Genomic DNA, 23454 nt, shown 5'->3' with positions numbered 1-23454 from the left:
AAAACATGGACTCTTAATTCATCTGTCATGTCTCAACAGCAAATCTTCTTCCATATCAAGAGTCTTCTGATTTTATGTGATGACAGTTATTGGCCAGAATACATTACAGTGTTTGCTATACAAATGTGGCTTTAGCCATGTAATTAAAGAGCACAAGAGCTGCCAGACTAAACAGTGGTCTGAGTTTCAAATAATGTTCTGTGACTTGCTGGGTACATTTTTGTTACCATCTCAAACATGTGGTGTCACTTAACATTCTTTGCCATAGCATATTACATAGAAAAAAAAACCCAGGCGGTGAAGTCATGGTTCTTCAGTGATGCCAATGCCTCGGTGACACTTTGTATCTTCGGAATACACCATTTTTGGGGGTGCATTTCTTCTTTCTGCTTGGAGTCACAAATTCTGCTCAACTCAGTTGTTTACAGGGTAAACAAATGGTCAGTTTTTAGGGACAGGTTTTATTAGATATCTTGAAATTCGGACAGAGAGTAGGCCCAAAGGGAAAATGGACAAAGGACATGAAAATGCTGTTCCTAACAATAAACATGAAAAAGAATCACTCTCATTAATAATAAAAGAAAATTTCATTAAGATAACAACATACTTTTAAAAAACAAATTGGTAGAGTTTGTTTTTTAATAGCATTTATTGAGAGTCTAGTGAAATATGTACTTTCATACACCACTGTTTGCCTTTTAAATTGGTATATCTTTGAACTCAAAGCAAAGGCAACAAAAAGCAAAAATGGACAAATGGGATTCCATCAACCTAGAAAACTTCTGCACAGCCAAGGAAACAATAGAGTGAAGAGACAACTTACAGAATGGGAGAAAATATTTGTAAACCATACATCGGATAAGGAGTTAATATCCAACATATATAAGGAACTCAAACAACTCAATAGTAGGAAACCAACCCAGTGATAAAATGGGCAAAGGATCTGAATGGACGTTTCTCAAAAGAAGGTACGCAGATAGCCAACAGATATATGAAGAAATGCTCACTGTTACTAATCATCGGGGAAATGCAGATTAAAACCACAATAAGCAATCACTTCACACCTGTTAGAATGGCTATGATCCGAAAAATGAAAGATAACAAGGATTGGAGAAGGTGTGGAGAAAAGGGAACTCTTACGCATTGTTGACAGGAATGGAGATTGTTACAGCCATTATGGGAAACAGTATAGAGGTTCCTCAAAAATAAAACTACAGCTGCCATGTGTTCCAGCAATGCCACTCCCGAATATTTATCCAAAGAGATTGAAATCACTATCTCAAAGAGATATTGCACTCCCATGTTCATTGCAGCATTATTCACAATAGCCAAAATATGGAATCAACCTATGTCCATCAATAGATGAACGAATAAAGAAAATGTGGTAGATATACACAATAGAATACTATTCAGCCTTTAAAAAACAAAGAAATCCTGTCATTGGTGGCAATATGGATGGACCTGGAGGATGTTATATTAAGTCAAATAAATGAGGCACAAAAAGACAAATACTGCATCATCTCACTTATATGTGGAATGTAAAAATTTTGACTCAGAAGTAGAGAGGAGACTGGTGGTTACTGAGGGGTGAGGGAAGGAGGTAGAAGGTTGGGGAGATGCTGGTCAAAAGCTAAAAAATTTCAGTTAGGATGTAATGTCCAACCTGGTGACTACAGTTAATAGCAATGTATTATATTTTTGAAAATTGGTGAGAGTAGATTTTAAGTATTCTCACCACAAGAAGATAATGTATATATTAATGAGCTTGATTTAGCCATTCCATGATGTATACATATTTCCAAACATTTTGACATGTTGTACACAATATATATACATTTTAAAATTAAGATTAATAAATAAAGGTTCAGATTAGTGTGTCCTTTGTGATGAGCACACTGTCGGTATATATTAAACACCTTTAATTCCACTGTTCGAAATATATCCTAAGAAAATAGTAAAAGATATTCACAAATGTTTATATACAAGAATGCCCATTAAAACGTTATTTAAAACAATCACACTCTGGGGACTGTTGTGGGGTGGGGGGAGGGGGGAGGGATAGCATTAGGAGATATACCTAATGCTAAATGACGAGTTAATGGGTGCAGCACGCCAGCATGGCACATGTATACATATGTAACTAACCTGCACATTGTGCACATGTACCCTAAAACTTAAAGTATAATAATAATAAAATAAAAAAAGATAAAACAACAACAATAAAAATAGTAAAGACAGCTATTTTCTCCTCTCTTCTCTTTTCTTTTTTTTTTTTTTCTTTTGAGACAGAGTCTTGCTCTGTTGACCAGGCTAGAGTGCAGTGGCAGGATCATGGCTCGCTGTAGCCCTAACCTCCCAGCCTCAAGTGATCTTCTTGCCTCAGCCTCCCAAGTAGCTGGGACTTCAGGTGTGTGACACCATACCACCTAATTTTTGTATTTTTTGTAAAGATGAGGTTTTGCCATATTGTCCAGGCTGGTCTTGAACTCTTGGACTCAAGTAATCCACCCACCTCGGCCTCCCAAAGTGCTAAGATTACAGGCATGAGCCACCATACCCAGCCTAGTATCTGTTTACAGAGAGAGCTTTTTATGGACCAGACCGTGTTGGGTGCTTCACAGGCACAACCTTATTTCCTCCTCACTGTCATCAAGTGAAGTAGGCAATGGTAATACATGTAATGAAAGTAACACTCAGAGTTTATGTAAGTTATCCAAGAATACAAAGGTGGAGAATTGAGTGAGGACTGGAACCCATTTGAAGTGATTTCTAAACCCCACTAGATTTATTTTGTTTTCTATGTCTAGGAGTACAAAATGGAAAATGGGACCATCAAGGAAGGACTAGTTAAATAAATTACAGGTTGGAAAACTATGTATCTAAAAGAACTAATATTTTAAATGAATATTTAATGACATGGGAAAATGTTTTGCATATATTTTTAAAAACCCAATAGAATTTGAACTTTTTATCCCACCCTCTATCCTGATGTAATGTATCTAACAGGCTCTTAAGTAGATATCCGTTCTAATCTCAGATCAATTACTTACTGTTTGAGTGACTGTGAGCAAATTGCTTCACCAATCTATGGCTCAGTGTCTTCCTCTGTAAAATGGGCTTAACCTCATAGAGTTGTTAGACATTAATTGAAGCGTGGATGTCCAAGCACATAGCACAGTGTGACACAGTGCATGCTCACTAAATGGTAGCTGTTATTTTAGAGATTGGGTTGATCCTATGTCATATATGAGTAGAAAAAAGACAAGTAACATATCAAAATTCATTGATTTGTTTGGAATAGTGGGATTATATTTTATTTGTAATACTTTTCTGTTTTTTTCTAAATGTAACAATATATGCTTCTATATATTTATATAAATATGTACAGTTGTAAAATTATAATTCTTAATAATTATTTTTTATAATTAGGACAAAACTATAGATTTGTTAAGTACACACACAAACACAGGCTGGTGGTTCTTATGAAACTTTAGCGTGAATGACAATCCATAATCCATCTTAAGGTTTTCATGGTCAACAAGATAGCCTTTTCAATGGTTTCAAGTTGATCATCACTCTTATTTTTGTTTCTTAGTAACTTTAGTATCATGACTGATCTTAGAAATAGTTCCTAAAATAGGCTTGGGGATACTAAAGTTACTCAGTATATGCAATAAAAGTACCATTTATAGGAAATGGGACTGAACCTAAAATCTAAACAGCAAGGAGAATGAGTACAGTCTTAACCCATTCTTTTTGACCCTTTTCACTTCACCTTCATTGTTCTTTCGTCTTCCATCATGTGAACATTGACACCACCAGGTTTTATTTTTCCTACTAACTCTTTAAGTGTTGATATGCCCTGAGATTCCTCCCTCAGTTTCTTCTTATTCTTCTTTTCCAACTTTGCTCTTCTCGTCCAACCATGCCTTTCTCCTCTGTACATTACAGCAGTTAAGGTTATAAACTCTGAAACAAATTAGCTGTGTTAACCTGATGTAGTGAGTTCTTGTGATTTTATGTTGCCTTGACATCCATGTTTAACATAAATTTAACTTTTCCTACAGAAATCAAGGCTCAGTCACCCTTGGCTCAGTTTCCATGTCTACACTATACTCAAATCGCTCAAGCCAGTGGTCAGAGATGAGAACGTAGAGGCATCTCTCCTGCACAGCAGAGTGGGCTCCCGCTTTCTTGCTGCTTCCTCTAAAGGGACCTTGCAGACATTTGCCTGTTAACTTGAAGTGACCCACACACTATTCTCTTACATATTCTGCTACTTGCCATGCATTTTTCTTTTTCTCTGTCTGACGCCATTCCTGCCTCATGTGACCCAGGGATGGAGGGCTGCCCTCCTGACTCATTATACTCTTTTTGCCCAGGATTTGTAAATAAAACTCTTTCATCTTGTTTCCTGTTGTGGTGGTATATTGAGTTTGTACCTTCCAGATGAAGAACTAGGGGATGCTTCAGGCAGAGTTTTCCCCAGGATGCCTGGGAGAACACAATGTCAGGCTTTCAGAGCCAGAGTGATGGTCAGGCAATCATAAACTGGACATGGGTCAGGCAAAAGCCACAAGGACATCTGCCAGTATAAGCAAGTTCCCCATGTGAAGGATCCCTGGTAATGGGTCAGAAAATTAGGCATTAGGCCATCCACCAGGTGAAAGAAGGATCCCATGAAAGGCACAGTGTAAACAGCCACATCCCAGCTCCCTTTCATTTCCTGTTAGGGCAGGGTTGCTTGTCACTCTGGCATTGGAACATCAATTTTGCTGGGGGCTTTCAGACCATCTGGGTAAGGTTCAGTGCTGGTTTTCTCTATTGTAGAATGAGGTTAATTATTACTACCTCACAGTAAGGATCAAGTGAGAGGTAAAGCACTAAGCACTGTGCATCATTGCACAGGGAACTCCAATAAATGACATTGCTTGGTGTGATGTTTATTGCGCTGGGTGGTGGTCATGGTAGTGGCCTCCTGGTAGGACAAATCAGGTACCTGGAGTCATTTTAGATCTCTTCTCTCCCCTCGTGCATTCAGTAGATTATCAAGTCCTATTGATATGACTTCATTAATACCCCTCATCATTGCTTTTTCCTATGGATTCCTGCTTTGATCATCTTGAGATTAGTCATAATCTGCTAACTGATCATGTTCCCAGTCCTTTTTCGTTTTCAGTTTGTTCTCCTTATTGTTGCCTGAATAATCTTTGCAAAAAATATAAATCTGGTAATGACATTGCTTTACTTAATCTTACCCTTAATGGCACCCAGCCACCTAGAGAAAGGCTCAGCAGACCTTTTCTGTAAATGGCTAGATAGTAAATATTTTAGGTCTTGCAGGCCACATGGTCTCTGTTACAGCTACTTAACTCTGCCATTATATCATAAAAGCAAACGTAGACAGTATGTAAGTGAATACACAGGGTTGTGTTCCAAAAAAATTTTACTAATGGAAACTGAAAGTTGAATTTCATACAGTTTTCATATATCATGAAATATTCTTCTCTTGATTGATTCAACCATTGAAAAAACCCACTAACTGTTCTTGGCTTATGGACTATACAGATATAGGTGGCTGGCAGAGTTGGCCTATGGGCTGTAGTTTGCCAGCCCTGACCTGAAGGATAATGTTCAAGCAACTCAGCATGACTAACATGATCTTCTGTGATCCACTGTGGCTTATTCTTCTAGCTGAATCTTTTGCTACCTTCTTTTTGCCTCTTCCACTTATGTAATAAACTTGCTCTTTCACTTAAACCTTTCACTGCCTTTAATGGACCATCCTGTTTTTGGCTGCCATGCTATTCCCTTTGCCCAGGACACACTTCATCTCTATCTGTCCACCTTTCCCTCGTGCACTTTCCTCCACCTGCTGTCAGAAACCTGCTCCTTTGCTGAACCTCAGGCTGTACCTACCTTGTAGAATGTGGACTCTGATCTCAGCTGCCTAGGTTTATATCTCAGCCCCTCTACTTGCCACTTAACTGGTTTACTTAACTTCTTTCTGCCTTAATTTCTCATCTGAAATAAAAAGATAGTAATGTCTAACTGTGAGGTTTTTTTTTTTTGTTAGAATCCAATGAGTTAGCACATACAGAGCATTTGTTACTGTGAGTTCCAGATAGTAACTGTGCAATCCATGTTTACTACTATTGTCATTACGGGTTGCACTTTGAAGCCTTTGCATTGCCCTTCAGATAGAAAAGGTTATTCTGTTGTCTCTTCTGTACCTTTATAGATCTTTATCTTTATATATCCTAGCATTTATGATACCTGCTGCAGCTCTCATTTGGCCCAGTGCATGGCACCTAAAAGATACCAAACAAATGTTTATCAAGTGAATGAAGAGAGAGAAATCTTAGCTTGATTTCAGGTAGATTCCAAAACAAAAAATCTCTTGTATTCCATTAAGTTATCTGGACCCAAAAAATTACTTTAGGAAGTAAGCATGTTCATTAAATGGAAAATAATTGAAAAAAATATGGAATTTCTGTTTTTTATTATTGGGTTCGTATCTGTAGGAGAAAAGAAATGCTGGTACAATCTAGTGGTCCTCTTAGGGACTTGCCTTTGGTCTCTGCCACTGTCAGTTCTTTCTCTTACTGATACTGCCTCTTCCTGTTCACTCTCCTTCCAGCTCTGGTGCAAGGATGTGCATGCCTCTTACATGTGATCATGCCTCTTACATATGGTTTCAACCTGTGAAGCTGTGGGATGAATACAGAATCATGTCTTGGGGAGAATGCCAAAGGTTCAAAGAATCATTAGAGAAAGGTGGCCAGCTGCAGAGCGACGAGGTTCAGAGAGAGAGTGAAGGCTCAGGACCCAGAAAGAATGGAAAGCACTGGACAGAATGTGGGAGTGAGAGGCCAAAGCCCTCAGCTGGGTAGCAGGAGCATTACAGACCATGATGTAGGGACAATTTCTTTAAAGCCCTGGACGAAACAGGACTTGCAACCACATCATAGCAACCAGGGTTGGAAGGAGTCAGAGGTGCTTCATAAAAGAGTCCTGCACACTGTGTGGAGATCCTCTTGACTTCAGCTTTCCCATTTCTCCTTTTGTACTCTCTGTGGTCGAAACACTCCATGGCCTTATTTTGTTCAACAGGTGTGGAATATTACAGGGCTGTATTGGACATCTATTGAGGTAATAGGCGTAAAAGCATTTTACAAAGTTATTAATGCAACATAAAATTATTCTGTTTACATTTAAAATCTCCATTCTGTTGGAAAGTATTTGCTTTTAACCTAACCAAAATTGTCTTACTAAAATCCATATTTTTAATGCTGGTAGGCAATGGATGATTTCCCTAAATCAGAGATATATTACTAGTATAGCTTCATATTCTAACTTAATTCTAAGACTTTCTCAGTAAATTAAGCAGTCAGTCTTATAACTTGGATTAAGTTATTTTTATATACATTTTGTGCCTACCGGAGTATAAACTTCCTTAGGGAAAAAGTGTAATGCCTGTCCATAAGGAGGACACTGTAGATCTTTGTAAAATGACCAGTTCTAAAATTTATTTATACTAACGCTGCTGAAATCTCAACCCTGCCCTCCTTTTTTTGTGTGAAAAATAACTCCCTATATATGTACCTTAATGGTAAGACTTCTGCCAATTCTCTGCAGAATTAGCAAGAATTGCGGGCAAGGACAAACATTTCAAGGAGAAATGTTACAAATGTTATTGCTTTCAGGGTAGACATAATATCATACCATAGCTAAATATTATGAAACTGTTTCTTTTTGAAGCTGATTCACTGATCCAAAAATTTGAAATTCAGCTTGATGTTAGAGATTTTCAATTTAAAATGACTGTCCTTGGTCCACTAGACTGGTAAATTATGTAAACAAAAAAGCTTTGCTTGTACTCTAGTGCTCAGTTGCTGAGCAAATATGAAATCTAAACCTCCTAACTAGCATTGTTGGAAAGCTAAACAAAGCCCAGCTTCTATTTTGGTTGGTACACAAGTAGGCCAGAAGCAGCTTATTCAGAGAACCAAATATGCATTACTTTTAAGAAAGGAGGCAGGGGTAAGGGAACTGGGATCAGGGGCAAGTTCAGGCTCTGGTAGGCAGAACTGCAAGATGGCCTTGGAGATTTCCAGCCACTGGTGTATCTATAGCAACTTCCAGTCAATTAAACACTAATTTAGTGCTGTTATGAGGGATATTGCAGATGTAATTAAGGTTGCAAATTAATTGACCTTAAAATATGGAGATTATCTGGGTGGGCCTGACCAATCGTAAGAGCCCTTTAAATGTGGTCTAGAGGTCAGAGACAGAGAAGTCCAAGAGATTTGAGGCTTGAGAAGGATTTGACGTGGAGGAGACCCTCACTTGCTGGTTTAGAGAAGGAGAGGGCCACATAGTAAGGGATATGTGTGGCTGTAGGAGCTGAGAGAGATCCCTAGCTGGCAGCAGCAAGGAAATGAGGACTTCAGCCCTACAACTGCAAGGAACTGAATTCTGCCAACAATAAGAATGAGTTTGAAAATGTATCCCCTCCACCTCCAGCCTCCAGACTGGAACTTAGCCCAGCTGACACAATGATTCCAGCTTTGTGGTATCCTGATATCCTGATATGGTTAATCAGCCACGCTGAGGTGGACTTCTGACCTGTAGGACATTGGAGTAATAAATGGGTATTGCTTTAAGCCGCTATGTTTGTGGGAATTTGTTAGGCAGCAATAGAAAACTAATACAAGGCCCCAGTGGTGTCCCCCTTGGATTGCTGTAGTGGCCTATTAACTGGTCTCTCTGGTTGCGTAGGCTAGTGCTACTCAGACTGGTGAGGAAACATTTATTTATTTGAGACATTGAGCAGTAGCATTATCACAACTTACTGACTTACTGCAACTTTGACCTCCCTGGGCTCAGGTGATCCTTCTACCTCAGCCTCCTGAGTAGCTGGAATTACAGGCACCCACCACTATGCCTGGCTAATTTTTATATTTTTTTTTTGTAGAGACTGGCTTTCTCCATGTTGCCCAGGCTGGTCTCAAACTCTTGGTGCTCAAGTGATCTGCCCACCTTGGCCTCCCACAGAGCTGGGATTATAGGCATGTGCCACCATGCCCGGCCAAAGAAGCAGTTTTAAATTTTTCTATTTGTTGCAGACTCATACTGTAGTAGATCATATTTTACAAAAATGTCTGTAATGATATTTCCCATTCCACATGCCCTTCTGTATTGTAGCTGTGCCATACTCCATCAAGAGGTGGAGTCTAGTTGCATTCCATTTGAATCTGGACTGCCTTCATAACTTGCGCATGCCCACTTAGAACACAATAGAAGTGATGTTATGATCGCCAAAGCTAGGTTAGAAAAGCCATCTGGTTCTCTTTGAAAGCCTACTCCTTGGATGCTTCCTCTTGGCACCCAGCTATCATGCAGAGAGAGGCCAAGCTGCGTGGAGAATGCAGCTATAGATAGATGCTCCAGTCAACAGAATTAACTGAGCCTTCCTTGAATCATCCCAGCCCAGGTGCCAGAAGTGTGAGTGAGGAAACCTTCAGGTGATCACAACCCCCAGCTGTTCCCATCCCCCACAGCCTTTGTGTCTTCCCAGCTGAGGCCGCAAACGTCCTGGAACAAAGACAAGTCATCCCCACTGTGTCCTGCCGAAATTCATGACCCACGGAATCCATGAACTTCGTAAAATGGTTATTGCTTTATGCCACAAAGTTTGGAGTAGCTAGTTATGCAGCAAAAGGTAACTAGAATATTTTTATAAAATACTATAAAGACGAAATTCAAAAAAGACACACAGAATATAGGCACAGTGTCACTTCTATGCCACTTTCTTGGTCAAAGCAGTCCTAAACTTGCCCAGACTCACAGGAAGAAGACACAAATCCTTCTTCTGAGAGAAGAGTCAAATAAATCAGAAGTCATTTTAAAAAACTTTTAAACTTTGAAATAATTTTAACCTTACAGAGTCAAAGTAGTACAAAGAATTTCCATGTGTCCTTCAAGCAGCTTTCACTAATGTTAACATGTTACATAGCCATAGAACGGTTATCAGTTATCAAAATCAGGAAATTAACATTGATACACTGTTAACCGAACTGTAGATCATATTCCAATTTCATCCATTTTCCAACTAATATACTTTTTCTGGTTCAGGATTTAATCTAGGATCCCACATTACGTTTGTTTCTCATGTCTCCTTAGTCTGGAACAGTTCCTCAGCCTTTTCTTGTCTTTCATAACCATAATACGTTTTTGTGTACTGGGTAGTTACTTTGTAAGATGTTCCTCCGTTTAAGTTTGTCTCATGTTTTTCCGTGATTAGATTGAGGTCATGCATTTTTGGCAAGAATAACATGGAAGTGATGCTGTCGCCTCCTCAGTGCATCATATTGGAGTGTATACCATGGGGATATGTCTTATGACTGTGATGTGAAACTTGCTCCCTTTGTGGTGTCTGCCAGGTTTCTCAGATATTATAAATATCTTATGGGGAGGTACTGTATAAATATCCTGTTTTTTATATTTTGGTGGGGCCATATTTTAAAACTGTCACAAACTTCAAATTTTTTATCATTAGAGCCAACAGAAATAAACTATCTTTCAGATTTCTGTAGTTATCTTGTCATAGACCTGTGACAGTTTGTAGGCTATCTTTGGTCTGCAGACCACACTTTGAATAGCAATGTTCTAGACTACACTTCTTCCAGTTCATTTTTCCTGTTACAATCAGATTGGAGTTTGAACAGCAAATCTTGCTGTGTCATTTTGCTTAAAATCCTCGGAGGTTACCCATAACCTTTAGGGTAAAACCCAAACTTCTTAGCATTTCTTAGCATGGCATTCAAGGCTGTATCATTCTGTTCCATCTGTCACACTGACCTTTTACATTGCTCTCCTGGTAGTCCTCCTTACCTTCCTCTATCATGCCTGCCCCTCCCCACATCATAACTGGTCAATTCCTACTGTCTTTCAAGGCTCGCGAACACCTCCTGTCACCAGTTTGGGCTAGCTAGGTTTTCTTCGTGTCTCTTCCCTTACATCCTGTGCATACATGCATATATGTGATAGAAGTTAATTCCACTTTTATATTTGTTTGTATATCTATTAACCTGCTTGACTCTGGAGTTTGAGGGCATGGACTTTGAGTTTAGAAGATTAGCCCATGGCAAGAGCTCAGTAATGTTAATCATAAATTAAATACTGAGGTAGTTGCCAGAAAATCAAGTCTCTATCTAAGTAAGAACTGCATGACAAGGTGGATGCCCGAAAGGCAGAGAGGGTAGATGGAGATGGAGAAGCCCTTTGGAGATGACAGTGTGTCCTTGCTGGATGGGGGCTCAAAGACAATGGATCTGGACTTATGCCTCTTGCGTCATGTGTCTTGCTTCATATGTCTTGTCTACTCTTTTTATGAGTAGATAAAAACTGCAAGCAAGCAAGGGAACCTAAGATGGGGCAGCTCCCTGGACCAACACAGTGATCTCTTTGGACCTGTCCTGACACTCTTGGGGGAGCTAATGTCTTTGTCCTGCAAAACTGAGCTCAGAACAGGCAGAGATTCTTTCCCTTCTTTATTTACCTCTCCCTTCTCCTGATTCCTCTGCTCTCTGAATAAATAGGACTAAGGTGGGGGTAGGACAGAGAGACTTCATTCCTCTTAATTTTATTCTTGGTTCATCCCTACATGGCCTTGAGGCAAAAGTTTTAAATTTTAAAGGAAAGTTAGAAAATGTTAATAATGGTGTGAAATTTATCTCAACCCACTTCTTTATCTCTCTGAATATAAATGAAGTTAATCTCCTTATTCCTACTTTTCCTAAATTGCAGCTAGTAATTTATATCTAAATATTATCAGATTTACTTTATATTTAGCCTTTGTTTTCAATGGACATGAAATACAGCTGTGCCAGAAAATAGAGAAAGACCAAGGCCACCATATTCCATAGGCCACTGCTATGACTTTACCTCAAAAGCAAGTGTACTTTTGGCCGGGCACAGTGGCTCACACCTATAATCCCAGCACTTTGGGAGGCCGAGGCGGGTGGATCACAAGGTTAGGAGATCGAGACCATCCTGGCTAACATGGTGAAACCCCGTCTCTACTAAAAGTACAAAAAAAATTAGCTGGACATGGTGGCGGGCGCCTGTAGTCCCAGCTACTCGGGTGGCTGAGGCAGGAGAATGGCATGAACCTGGGAGCAGAGCTTGCAGTGAGCTGAGATTGCACCACTGCACTCCAGCCTGGGCGAGAGCGAGACTCTATCTCAAAAAAAAAAAAAAAAAGCAATGTACTTTCTTACATGAAAAGTATTTACTCATTCTTTAAAATTTGCATTTTAATTATTTAATAATCACAGCACATTTCGTGACAAAATCATCTTAAGATCAATTTGTGCTTGTAGCTTCCATAGATGAATCTCAACTACATAATTATCCTAATTTAAATACATAGTTTATTTAAATAGTACTTAAATACATGACATTTAAAATATTGTGTATTGACACTTGGACTATCGAACATTAATAAATAAATTAAAAACTTTTTTTTCCAACATTAAGGGTAACATTTAGGCACAGGAGGGAGTTAGAGTGTGAAATAATGTATTCTTAAGGTTTTTATAAGTTTATTCCAAACTTGGTAATTGAAACACTACCTCCTTTGTTAATAATATAAACCACAGATATACAAAATCGTTTCTGAACCCAAACTTTGTAAGGGAGACTCTTTAACCACATGAAATCTGTCATTAAATGGCACCATTAAAGGGGAAACAAACCAACCAACCCCAGGGTAAAGTGGTCCTGGAAATTGCATTTGGGAAGTGCAGTATATTTTAGTTTACTCATCTGGAGTTACTTAAACACAGTGTGCTTAGCTGGCTAAAATAAAGGAAGAAAAGTATACTGTAACATAGTTAATATGTTGACAATCCTTTGAAGATCAGGGATAATTTCAAAAAGGTCTTCATTTTGTTTGGTTTTGGTTTAAAAAAATTTAGGTAAATCTCTTCACTTCTTGCCCTTCAGGCTGTCTGTAAATTATAGACATTTCATTCTTTTTGGATTTAGGATATAACAAGCTCATGTAGTAAAATGACAGATGATTTAAGTCATGGTGGCCAACCACAACAGAGCCCGATAGTGAAAGAGTCTTTTGCATCATTATTTTCTAAGATCTGCTATGATTATTGAATACTTGTTGTCTGATAATTCTCTAGAAATCAGCAACATCAACTTTTTTTTAGTGGTAAGCCTCATCCTCCTTGGCCTCTGCGAGGCCTGAGCACCGGAGCTGCTCTCCAAAGTACTGCATCAAATGAAGGGTGCGCTGAGTAGATGGCGCCACAATTCAGAGTGTGTTGGGGTCTGATCACTGTCTCCACCAATTGGACCTATGCTTGTGTGAAAGGAGATGCTTAAAGTAAGGAGACCGATTTTTTAAAACCACATTTTAAGAAATTACCGAAAGACAAATGAATATTGTCTCTAAAGCAATCTCCTTAAATCCGTGGATATCAGATGTTTGATCAAAAGTTATTCAATTCATGGTTTAAAAAAAGAAAAGCATTTTATGCTACCACTCAGTACATTACAGAACAATACTATGTGCGATACCCTTGGATATTCTGTTTTATTACTTTTAATTAAAAACATGCTAGTCAATACCCAGTAAACTCATCTCATTGTCCACTTATTGATCACCTCTCACAATTTAGAAAAATTCTGCCTTAGAGAATTGTAAATGTTTGCAGCCACCCTTCTTCCTTACTTGCTTTAACATCCGTCCGTTGAAATTACATTTGAGGTGAGTTCATAAGTCATAGAAAACAATACAGAAATTTTTTTTAACTAAAAAAAATTACTTAGCTTGAATTCTCTTTTTATTTACCCAGGAATAATTTACGTAGCTCTAAATTATGTTTAGAGCTACATAATTAGTCAAATCAAAGAACAAAAATTGTTATGGTGTATTGTATTCAGAAGAATGTGAGAATGGAATGTTAGCATTTATAGTCAAAGAAACTTAAGAGGTAATCCAGGCCAGCGTGCGCATCATGCAGAGACCTGGAGAAGAACTAGCTGCAGTTCTTAAGAAGGAATTAAGATAGTTTTGTCTGGTTATGCCTTAGTAGAATATAGTTTAAAATACTACCGTTAAAGGGCTGGTGTTGTGAGTGATGCTCTGGATCGTCCAGGTACCATTGGAGAAGTCGTCGCATTTATGTTCTTCTGACTTCATTGGCCTCAGTTGCCAGGGCAACTCTGAGATGTATGTGCTTGGCTGTTTTAGCCCAGGCCTAATAATAGTATAAATCATAAAAACTTAAGAAGACAAATTTAAGGAAACTGAGGAAGAAGACTGTGAGTGTGCTGGACCTGAAGTTGTTCGTGGTTTTGAGTCTGCGCGTTTCCTGTCCTACCTAGGCATGATGTAAGGAGCCTCAGCCTCACATCTGAGCCTTCATTCAATTGCCCAGGAAAGAGAGAAAATATAAATGAACTTAACATTTGTCACCAAAACTTTTTTCATTGAAACTACAGAAGTGATCACATTTATTTATTTTTAAAGTTTATCAACATTATTTATTTAAAATTATTTTTAACTGGCAATTATAATTGTATTTATGGCATAGAGTGTAATGTTATGATATGTGTATACTTTGTGGAGTGAGTAAATCAGGCTAATTAACATGTCCATCACTTCACGTGCTTATCATTTCTTTGTGGTGGGAACACTTAAAATCTACTCTTGTAATAATTTTGAAATACATACTACATTATTATTAACTAACTTATTTCTCCTGTCTAACTTAACTTTGTACCCTTTGATTTATATCTTTCCTTTTCTTGTCCACACCTTCCCACTCTGGTAACCACCATTCTACCCTCTACTTCTCTTGAGTTTGACTTTTTTAGAGTCTACCTATAAGTGAAATCATGTAGTATTTGTTTTTCTGTGCTTGACTTATTTCACTTAGGATAATTCATCCTTATCGTCACAAATGAGAGTTTCTTGTTTCTTTAAGGCTGATGAGTATTCCATTGTGTACATATGCTGCATTTTTTTCTATTCATTCATCCAGTGATGGTCATTTAGGTTGTTTCCATATCTTGTCTATTATGGATAATGCTGCAATGAATAGTAATCACATTTTTTTTTGCTAGACATCAAGGTGGACTTTCTAAGTGCTTCAGTCTTTGGTAAATCTCTGTATCTCATTTTCCCTTCACAAGTGTAGGTAAACACTGTGATCTTTTTTGGTTAGTCTCATAGGCTTTTCTTTTATCAATGTATTATCATAGACAAATAAGCTCCTGGGAGGCCAGATGTTAAAATTCCCTTTCTATCCGTGAGCATTTAATCATACTATTAAATATCTGGTGTTTTCTGTGAAATAGACAAACTACACATACCTACAACATATGTAACATGTTTGTCTTAAGCTCTGTAATTTATCATACAAAATTCTAATAAAATAGTGGAAAGGAATATGATTTTATTTTATTTTTTGGACTGAAGCGGTAACCTGCAAACTAAAGCTTTCCCCTAAACATGGCCCACTGCCTGTTGTTTATAAATAAAGTTTTATTGGAACACACCCGTGTTTATTTCTTTCTATATTCTTTATGGCTGCTTTTACTTTATGATGACAGAGTTGAGTAGTTGCTATAGAGACAGTGTGGCCTGCAAAGCCTGAAATATTAGGGCTATTAACTATTTGGACTGTTATAGAACAAATCTTTTCTGAACCCTGGACTAAAAGAGTATTTAGAGATTCAAATATTGTTCTTTTTTAAATTTTAAGTTTGGGGGTACATGTGCAGAACATGCAAGTTTGTTACATAGGTATACATGTACCATGGTGGTTTGCTGCACCTATCAACCCATCATCTCGGTTTTAAGCTCTGCATGCATTAGGTATTTGTCCTAATGTTCTCTCTCCCCTTTCCCTCCACTCCCCGACAGGCCCTGGTGTATGATGTTCCCCTCCTTGTGTCCATGTGTTCTCATTGTTTAACTTCCATTTATGAGTGAGAACATGCAGCGTTTAGTTTTCTGTTCCTGTGTTAGTTTGCTGAGAATGATGGTTTCCAGCTTCATGTCCCTGCAAAGGACATGAAGTCCTACTTTTCATGGCTGCATAGCATTCCATGGTGTATATGAGCCACATTTTCTTTATCCAGTCTATCATTGATGGGCATTTGGGTTGGTTTCAAGTCTTTACTATTGTAAATAGTGCTGTAGTAAACATATGTGTGCGTGTGTCTTTATAGCAGAATGATATACAATCCGTTGGGTATATACCCAAATGGGTCTAATGGTATTTCTGGTTCTAGATCCTTGAGGAATTGCCACACTGTCTTTCTCAATGGTTGAAGTAATTTACACTCCCACCAACAGTGTAAAAGTGTTCCTATTTCTTCACAGCCTTGCCAGTATCTGGTGTTTCCTGACTTTTTAATAATTGCCATTCCAACTGGCTTGAGATGGTATCTCATTGTGATTTTGATTTGCATTTCTCTAATGACCAGTGATGATGGCTCTTTTTCATATGTTTGTTGGCCACATAAATGTCTTCTTTTGAGAAGTGTCTGTTCATACCCTTCGCCTTTTCTGTTGGGGTTGTTTGTTTTTTTCTTGTAAATTTGTTTAAGTTCTTTGTAGATTCTGGCTGTTAGACCTATGTCACACAGAAAAATTGCAAAAATTTTCTCCCGTTCTGTTGGTTGCCTTTTCACTCTGATGGTAGTTTCTTTTGCTTTGCAGAGCTCTTTAGTTTGATTAGATCCCATTTGTCAATTTTGGCTTTTGTTGCCGTTGCTTTTGGTGTTTTAGTCATTCAGTCTTTGCCCATGCCTATGACCTGAATGGTATTGCCTGGATTTTCTTCTAGGATTTTTATGGTTTTGGGTTTTACATGTAACTATATAGTCCATTTCGAGTTAATTTTTGTATAAAGTGTAAGGAAGGGGTTCAGTTTCAGTTTTCTGCATGTGGCTAACCAGTTTTCCGAGCAACATTTATTAAATAGGGAATCCTTTCCCCATTTTTGTTTTTGTCAGGTTTGTTGAAGATCAGATGGTTGTAGATGGGTGATGTTATTTCTGAGGTCTCTGTTCTGTTCCATTGGTTTATATATCTCTTTTGGTACCAGCACCGTGCTGTTTTGGTTACTGCAGCCTTTTAGTATAGTTTGAAGTCAGATAGCATGATGCCTCCAGCTTTGTTCTTTTTGCTTAAGATTGTCTTGGCTCTACAGGCTCTTTTTTGGTTCCATATGAAATTTAAAATAGTTTTTTCTAATTCCATGAAGAAAGTCAATGGTAGCTTGATAGGAATAATATTGAATCTATAAGTTACTTTGGGCAGTATGGCCATTTTCATGATATTGATTCTTCCTATCCATGGAATGATTTTCCATTTGTTTGTATCCTCTCTTATTTTCTTGAGCAGTGGTTTGTAGTTCTCCTTGAAGAGGTCCTTCACATCCCTTGTAAGTTGTGTTTCTAAGTATTTTATTCTCTTTGAAGCAATTGTGAATGGGAGTTCATTCATGATTTGGCTCTCTGCTTGTCTATTGTTAGTGTATAGGGATGCTTGTGATTTTTGCACATTAATTTTATATCCTGAGACTTTGCTGAAGTTGCTATCAGCTTAAGGAATTTTTGGGCTGAGATGATGGGGTTTTCTAAATATATAAAAATGTCATCTGCAAACAGAGACAATTTGACTTCCTCTCTTCCTATTTGAATACCCTTTATTTCTTTCTCTTGCCTGATTGCCCCAGCCAGAACTTCCAATACTATGTTGAATAGGAGTGGTGAGAGAGGGCATCCTTGTCTTGTGCCGGTTTTCAAAGGGAATGCTTCCAGCTTTTACCCATTCAATATGATGTTGGCTATAGGTTTGTCATACATAGCGCTTATTATTTTGACATATGTTCCATCAATACCTAGTTTATTGAGAGTTTTTAGCATGAAGGGATGTTGAATCTTACTGAAGGCCTTTTCTTCATCTATTGAGATAATCATGTGGTTTTGTCATTTGTTATTTCTATATGATGGATTACATTTATTGATTTGCGTATGTTGAACCAGCCTTGCATCCCAGGGATGAAGCCAACTTGATCGTGGTGGATAAGCTTTTTGATGTGCTGCTGGGTTCAGTTTGCCGGTATTTTATTGAGGATTTTCACGTTGATGTTCATCAGGGATATTGACCTAAAATTTTTTGTTGTTGTTTTTGTTGTGTCTCTGCCAGGTTTTGGTATCAGGATGATGCTGGCCTCATAAAATGAGTTAGAGAGAAGTCCTTTTTCTATTGTTTGAAATGGTTCCAGAAGGAATGGTACCAGCTCCTCTTTGTACCTCTGGTAGAATTCGGCCGTGAATTTGTCTGGTCCTGGGCTCTTTTTGGCCAGTAGGTTATTAATTACTCCCTCAATTTCAGATCTTCTTATTGGTCTATTCAGGGATTCAAGTTCTTCATGGTTTAGTCTTGGGTGGGTGTATGTGCGCAGGAATTTATCCATTTCTTCTAGATTTTCTAGTTTATTTGCATAGAGGTTTTTGTAGTATTCTCTGATGGTAGTTTGTATTTCTGTGGGATCAGTGGTGATATCCCTTGTATCATTTTTTGTTGTGTCTATTTGATTCTTCTCTCTTTTTATTAGTCTAGCTAGTGTTCCATCTGTTTTGTTAATCTTTTCGAAAAACCAGCTCCTGGATTAATTGATTATTTTGAAGGGTTTTTCATGTCTCCATCTCTTTCAGTTCTGCTCTGATCTTAGTTATTTCTTGTCATCTCCTAGCTTTTGAATTTGTTTGCTCATGCTTCTCTAGTTTTTTTAATTATGATGTTAGGGTGTCGATTTTAGATCTTTCCCGTTTTTTTCCTGTGGGCATTTGGTGCTATAAATTTCCCTGTAAGCACTGCTTTAGCTGTGTCCCAGAGATTCTGGTACATTGTGTCTTTGTTTTCATTGGTCTCAAATAACTTTATTTCTGCCTTCATTTCGTTATTTACCCAGTAGTCGTTCAGGAGCAGGTTGTTCAGTTTCCATGTAGTTATGTGGTTTTGAGTGAATTTCTTAATCCTGAATTTGATTGCACTGTGGTCTGAGATACTGTTTGTTATGATTTCCATTCTTTTGCATTTGCTGAGGAGTGTTTACTTCTAATTATGTGGTCAATTTTAAAATACATGCTATGTGGCACTGAGAAGAATGTATAGTCTGTTGATTTGTGGTGGAGTGTTCTGTAGATATCTATTAGGTCCACTTGGTCCAGAGCTGAGTTCGAGTCCTGAATATCCTTGTTAATTTTTTGTCTCGTTGGTCTAATATTGACAGTGGGGTGTTAAAGTCTCCCACTATTATTATTGGGAGTCTGCTTCTCTTTGTAGGTCTCTAAGAACTTGTTTTATGAATCTGGGTGCTCCTGTATTGGGTGCATATATATTTAGCACAGGTAGCTCTTCTTGTTGCATTGATCCCTTTACCATTATGTAATGCCCTTCTTTGTCTTTTTTGATCTTTGTTGGTTTAAAGTCTATTTTAAATCCTAGAGACTAGGATTGCAACCCCTGCTTTTTTTTTCTTTTCATTTGCTTGGTAAATATTCCTCCATCCCTTTATTTTGAGCGCATGTTTGTCTTTGCATGTGAGATGGGTCTCCTGAATACAGCACCCCAATGGGTCTTGACTCTTTATCTAATTTGCCAGTCAGTGTTATTTAATTGGGGCATTGAACCCTTTTACATTTAAGGTTAATATTGTTCTGTGTGAATTTGATCCTGTCATCATGATGCTAGCTGGTTATTTTGCATATTAGTTGATGCAATTTCTTCATAGTGTCATTGGTCTTTATATTTTGGTGTGTTTTTGCAGTGGATGGTACCAGTTTTTCCTTTCCATATTTAGTGCTTCCTTCAGGAGCTCTTGTAAAGCAGGCCTGGTAGTGACAAAATCCCTCAGCATTTGCTCATCTGGAAAGGATTTTATTTCTCCTTCACTTATGGAGCTTAGTTTGGCTGGATATGAAATTCTGGGTTGAAAATTCTTTTCTTTAAGAATGTTGAATGTTGGCCTCCATGCTCTTGTGGCTTATAGTATTTCTGCAGAGAGATCCGCTGTTAGTCTGATGGGCTTCTCTTTGTTGGTAACCTGACCTTTCTCTCTGGCTGCCTTTAACATTTTTTCCTTCATTTCAACCTTGGATAATCTGACGATTATATTTCTTGGAGTTGTTCTTCTTGAGGAGTATCTTAGTTGTGTTCTCTGTAGTTCCTGAATTTGAATGTTGGCCTATCTTGCTATGTTGGGGAAGTTCTCCTGGATAATATCCTGAAATACGTTTTTTAACTTTGTTCCATTCTCCCTATCACTTTCAGGTAAACCAGTCAGTCATAGGTTTGGTCTTTTCACATAGTCCCATATTTCTTGGAGGCTTTGTTCGTTCCTTTTCCTTCTTTTTTCTCTAATCTTTTCTTCATGCCTTATTTAAGTAAATTGATCTTCCATCTCTGATATACTTTCTTCCACTTGATCTGTTCAGCTATTGATAGTTGTGTATGCTTCTCAAAGTTCTCGTGCTATGTTTTTCAGCTCCATCAGGTCATTTATGTTTCTCTTTAAACTGGTTATTCTAGTAAGCAGTTCCTGTAACCTTTTATTAAAGTTCTTAACTTCCTTGCATTGGGTTAGAACATGCTGCTTTAGTTCAGAGGAGTTTGTTATCACCCGCCTTCTGAAGCCTACTTCTGTTAATTCGTAAAACTTATTCCCCATCTAGTTTTGTGCCCTTGCTGGAGGGGAGTTGCAATCATTTGGAGGAGAAGAGGCATTCTGGATTTTTGAATTTTCAGCATTTTTGTGCTGACTTTTCCTCATCTTCATGGATTTATCTGCCTTTGATCTTTGAGGCTGATGACCTTTGGATGGGGTTTTTGTGTGGGGGTTTTTTATGTTGATGCTGATGTTGTTGTTTGCTGTTTGTTAGTTTTTCTTCAAACAGTCACGCCTCTCTTCTGCAGGTCTACTGCAGTTTGCTGGAGGTCCATTCCAGACCCTGTTTGCCTGAGTATCACCAGTGGAGGCTGCAGAACAGCAAAGATTGCTGCCTGCTTATTCCTCAGGAAGCTTTGTCCCAGAGGGGCACCAGCCTGATGCCAGCCAGAGCTCTCCTGTATGAGGTGTCTGTCGACCCCTGTTGGGAGGTTTCTCCCAGTCAGGAGGCTTGGGGTCAGGGACCCACTTGAGGAGGCAGCCTGTCCCTTAGCAGAGCTGGTGCTCTGTGCTGGGAGAATCCATCTTGTCAAGAGCATCAGCTGTTCTCTTCAGAGCTGGCAGGCAGGAACAATGAAATCTGCTGAATCTGTACCCACAGCTGCCCCTTCCCCCAGGTGGTCTGTCCCAGGGAGATTGGGGTTTTGTCTGTAAGCCCCTGACTTGGGCTGCTACGTTTCCTCAGAGATGCCCTGCCCAGTGAGGAGGAATCTAGAGAAGCAGTCTGGTCACAGCTGCTTTGCCCTGCCCAGCCTCCTTAGCACTGTCAGGGAAAAACCGCCTACTGAAGTCTCAATAATGGCAGATTCCCCTCCGCTACCAAGCTAGATCATCCCAGGTCAATTTCAGACTGCTGTGCTGGCAGTGAGAATTTCAAGCCAATGGTTCTTAGCTTGCTGGGCTCCGTGGGAGTGGGACCCATGGAGCAAGACCACTTGACTCCCTGGCTTCAGCCCCCTTCCCTGGGGAGTGAACGGTTCTGTCTAGATGGGGTTCCAGGTGCTGCCGGGTATGAAAAAAAACTCCTGCCGCTACTGCTAGCTTGGTGAATGCCCAAACAGCCTCCCAGTTTTGTGCTTGAAACCCAGGACCTTGGTGGCATAGGCATAGGCACGAGAGAATCTCCTGATCTGCAGATTGAAAAAACCGTGGGAAAAGTGTAGTAACCAGGCCGGGTAGCACAGTTCCTCACGGCTTTCCTTGGCTTAGGGGAGGGAGGTCCCCAGCCCCTTGCACTTCCCTGGTGAGACGACGCCCCACCCTGCTTCTGCTATCCCTCTGTGGGTTGGACCCAATGCCTAATCAGTCCCAGTGAGATGAACTGGGTACCTCAGTTGGAAATGCAGAAATACCTGCCTTCTGTGTTGGTCTTGCTGGGAGCTGCAGACCAGATCTGTTTCTATTCGGCCATCCTGGCTCCTCCCTGGATGTCACAAATATTGTTCTTAATCAAAACTGTGACTTTTGAATGATTTAGGTTTTACCAAGGCTATTTTCTCTTTTATGAAAAAATTCTTCTATTACAATTGATGACAATTGATAACTAGATTTGATGAGGGAAAGTGCCTAGTGTCTACCAGGTGATTGGTGTCTAATTTTTTAAAAATTAAAGATCATTAAAATTCATCATACATTAGTTTCTTAATGCTGAGAAGACAGCTAATGAGGCATATATAAAAAATTACAGTGTGTCATTTTATGATTTAACAGTGCAGAGAGGGTTGGTTACATTATTCAGCTGATATTACCTATTTTGATAGTCTTTATAATAATTGTGAATTTTAATCCCTGCATTAAAAATACCAATCTATTTGAGATTTCACTTGCTACACATCAATAAGGCTAAGCTAGTAGTCACTTGCAAAAAAGCCTCATATTTCTTGTTTAATAGCTATAGTTCAGTGTCTTAAGAAGAATGTTTAATCATACTATTTCTTATCATGGAATTTTAGCAATAAAACATGGAGGCTGAGGTGCTTTATATCAGGCCGTCAGTTCAAATATGAATTGTCTAATGTGCACCTATCTTTTTTTCTTGTTTTTAACAGACTTGTGGAAGAAAGCAAACTGATCCCACTCATTTTTGAAGTAACTCTGGTAAGAACGGAAATGTGCATTTGAAATTCAAATGAAATTTTGAAATTGTAAAGATTTTAACCATGTTGTAGGACTGTGTTGCTAACCCTGCCTCTGCCATGAAGGATTGTATGTCCATCATCATCACACTTAACCTCCTTGGACTTCAGCTTTCTTATCTGTAAAGGAATGTCAAGCTCTGAAATTAATGTAGGGCTACTGGCTAATGACTGCCTTCTTTCCACAAATCTTTTAAATTTTAGCTCTGTTGTATTACACAATATATATTTTCTAACATAGATTACTTTATCTGAGGTTGGTTTGTATAGAGAGGGAAGAATGATTATTGCTACACTTCAGTATGAATTTTCTGGTGCTCAGTATGAAGCCCTCTGACTTTGCAGTTACCAGGTACCAGATCAGCAGTTTTATGCCTGTGGTCAGAAAGTTGTCTTCTTCAGAACCTAGAATAGCTTAGCTTCCATACACCATTTTTCTGTTCACAGAATACAATTTAACTTAAAACCATCTGTTAAAGAAAATCTTTCCTCTGTGTTTCCTGTGTGTAGAGAATAAAATGGGATGCATGGTCAACTTTCTTTGTCTC

General features: G+C 38.7%; 1 protein-coding gene across 11 annotated transcripts in view; it reads left to right on the top strand.

The window, feature by feature from the left end:
• The window catches only part of ULK4 (unc-51 like kinase 4), a 715846-nt gene that overhangs the window by 323879 nt on the left and 368513 nt on the right, over nt 1-23454 (top strand). For all 11 annotated transcript variants that reach the window (XM_055381350.2, XM_063703713.1, XM_055381348.2 and 8 more), the window contains one exon: nt 22820-22868. In XM_055381350.2, the coding sequence (XP_055237325.2) occupies nt 22820-22868 (49 nt within the window). The remainder of the gene's footprint in view (nt 1-22819; nt 22869-23454) is intronic.

Source organism: Gorilla gorilla, chromosome 2 (genome assembly GCF_029281585.2).
Source record: "Gorilla gorilla gorilla isolate KB3781 chromosome 2, NHGRI_mGorGor1-v2.1_pri, whole genome shotgun sequence".
Taxonomy (NCBI): Eukaryota; Metazoa; Chordata; class Mammalia; order Primates; family Hominidae; genus Gorilla; species Gorilla gorilla.
Note: the sequence above shows the minus strand (reverse complement) of the source record. Positions and strands in the feature narration are given on the sequence as shown.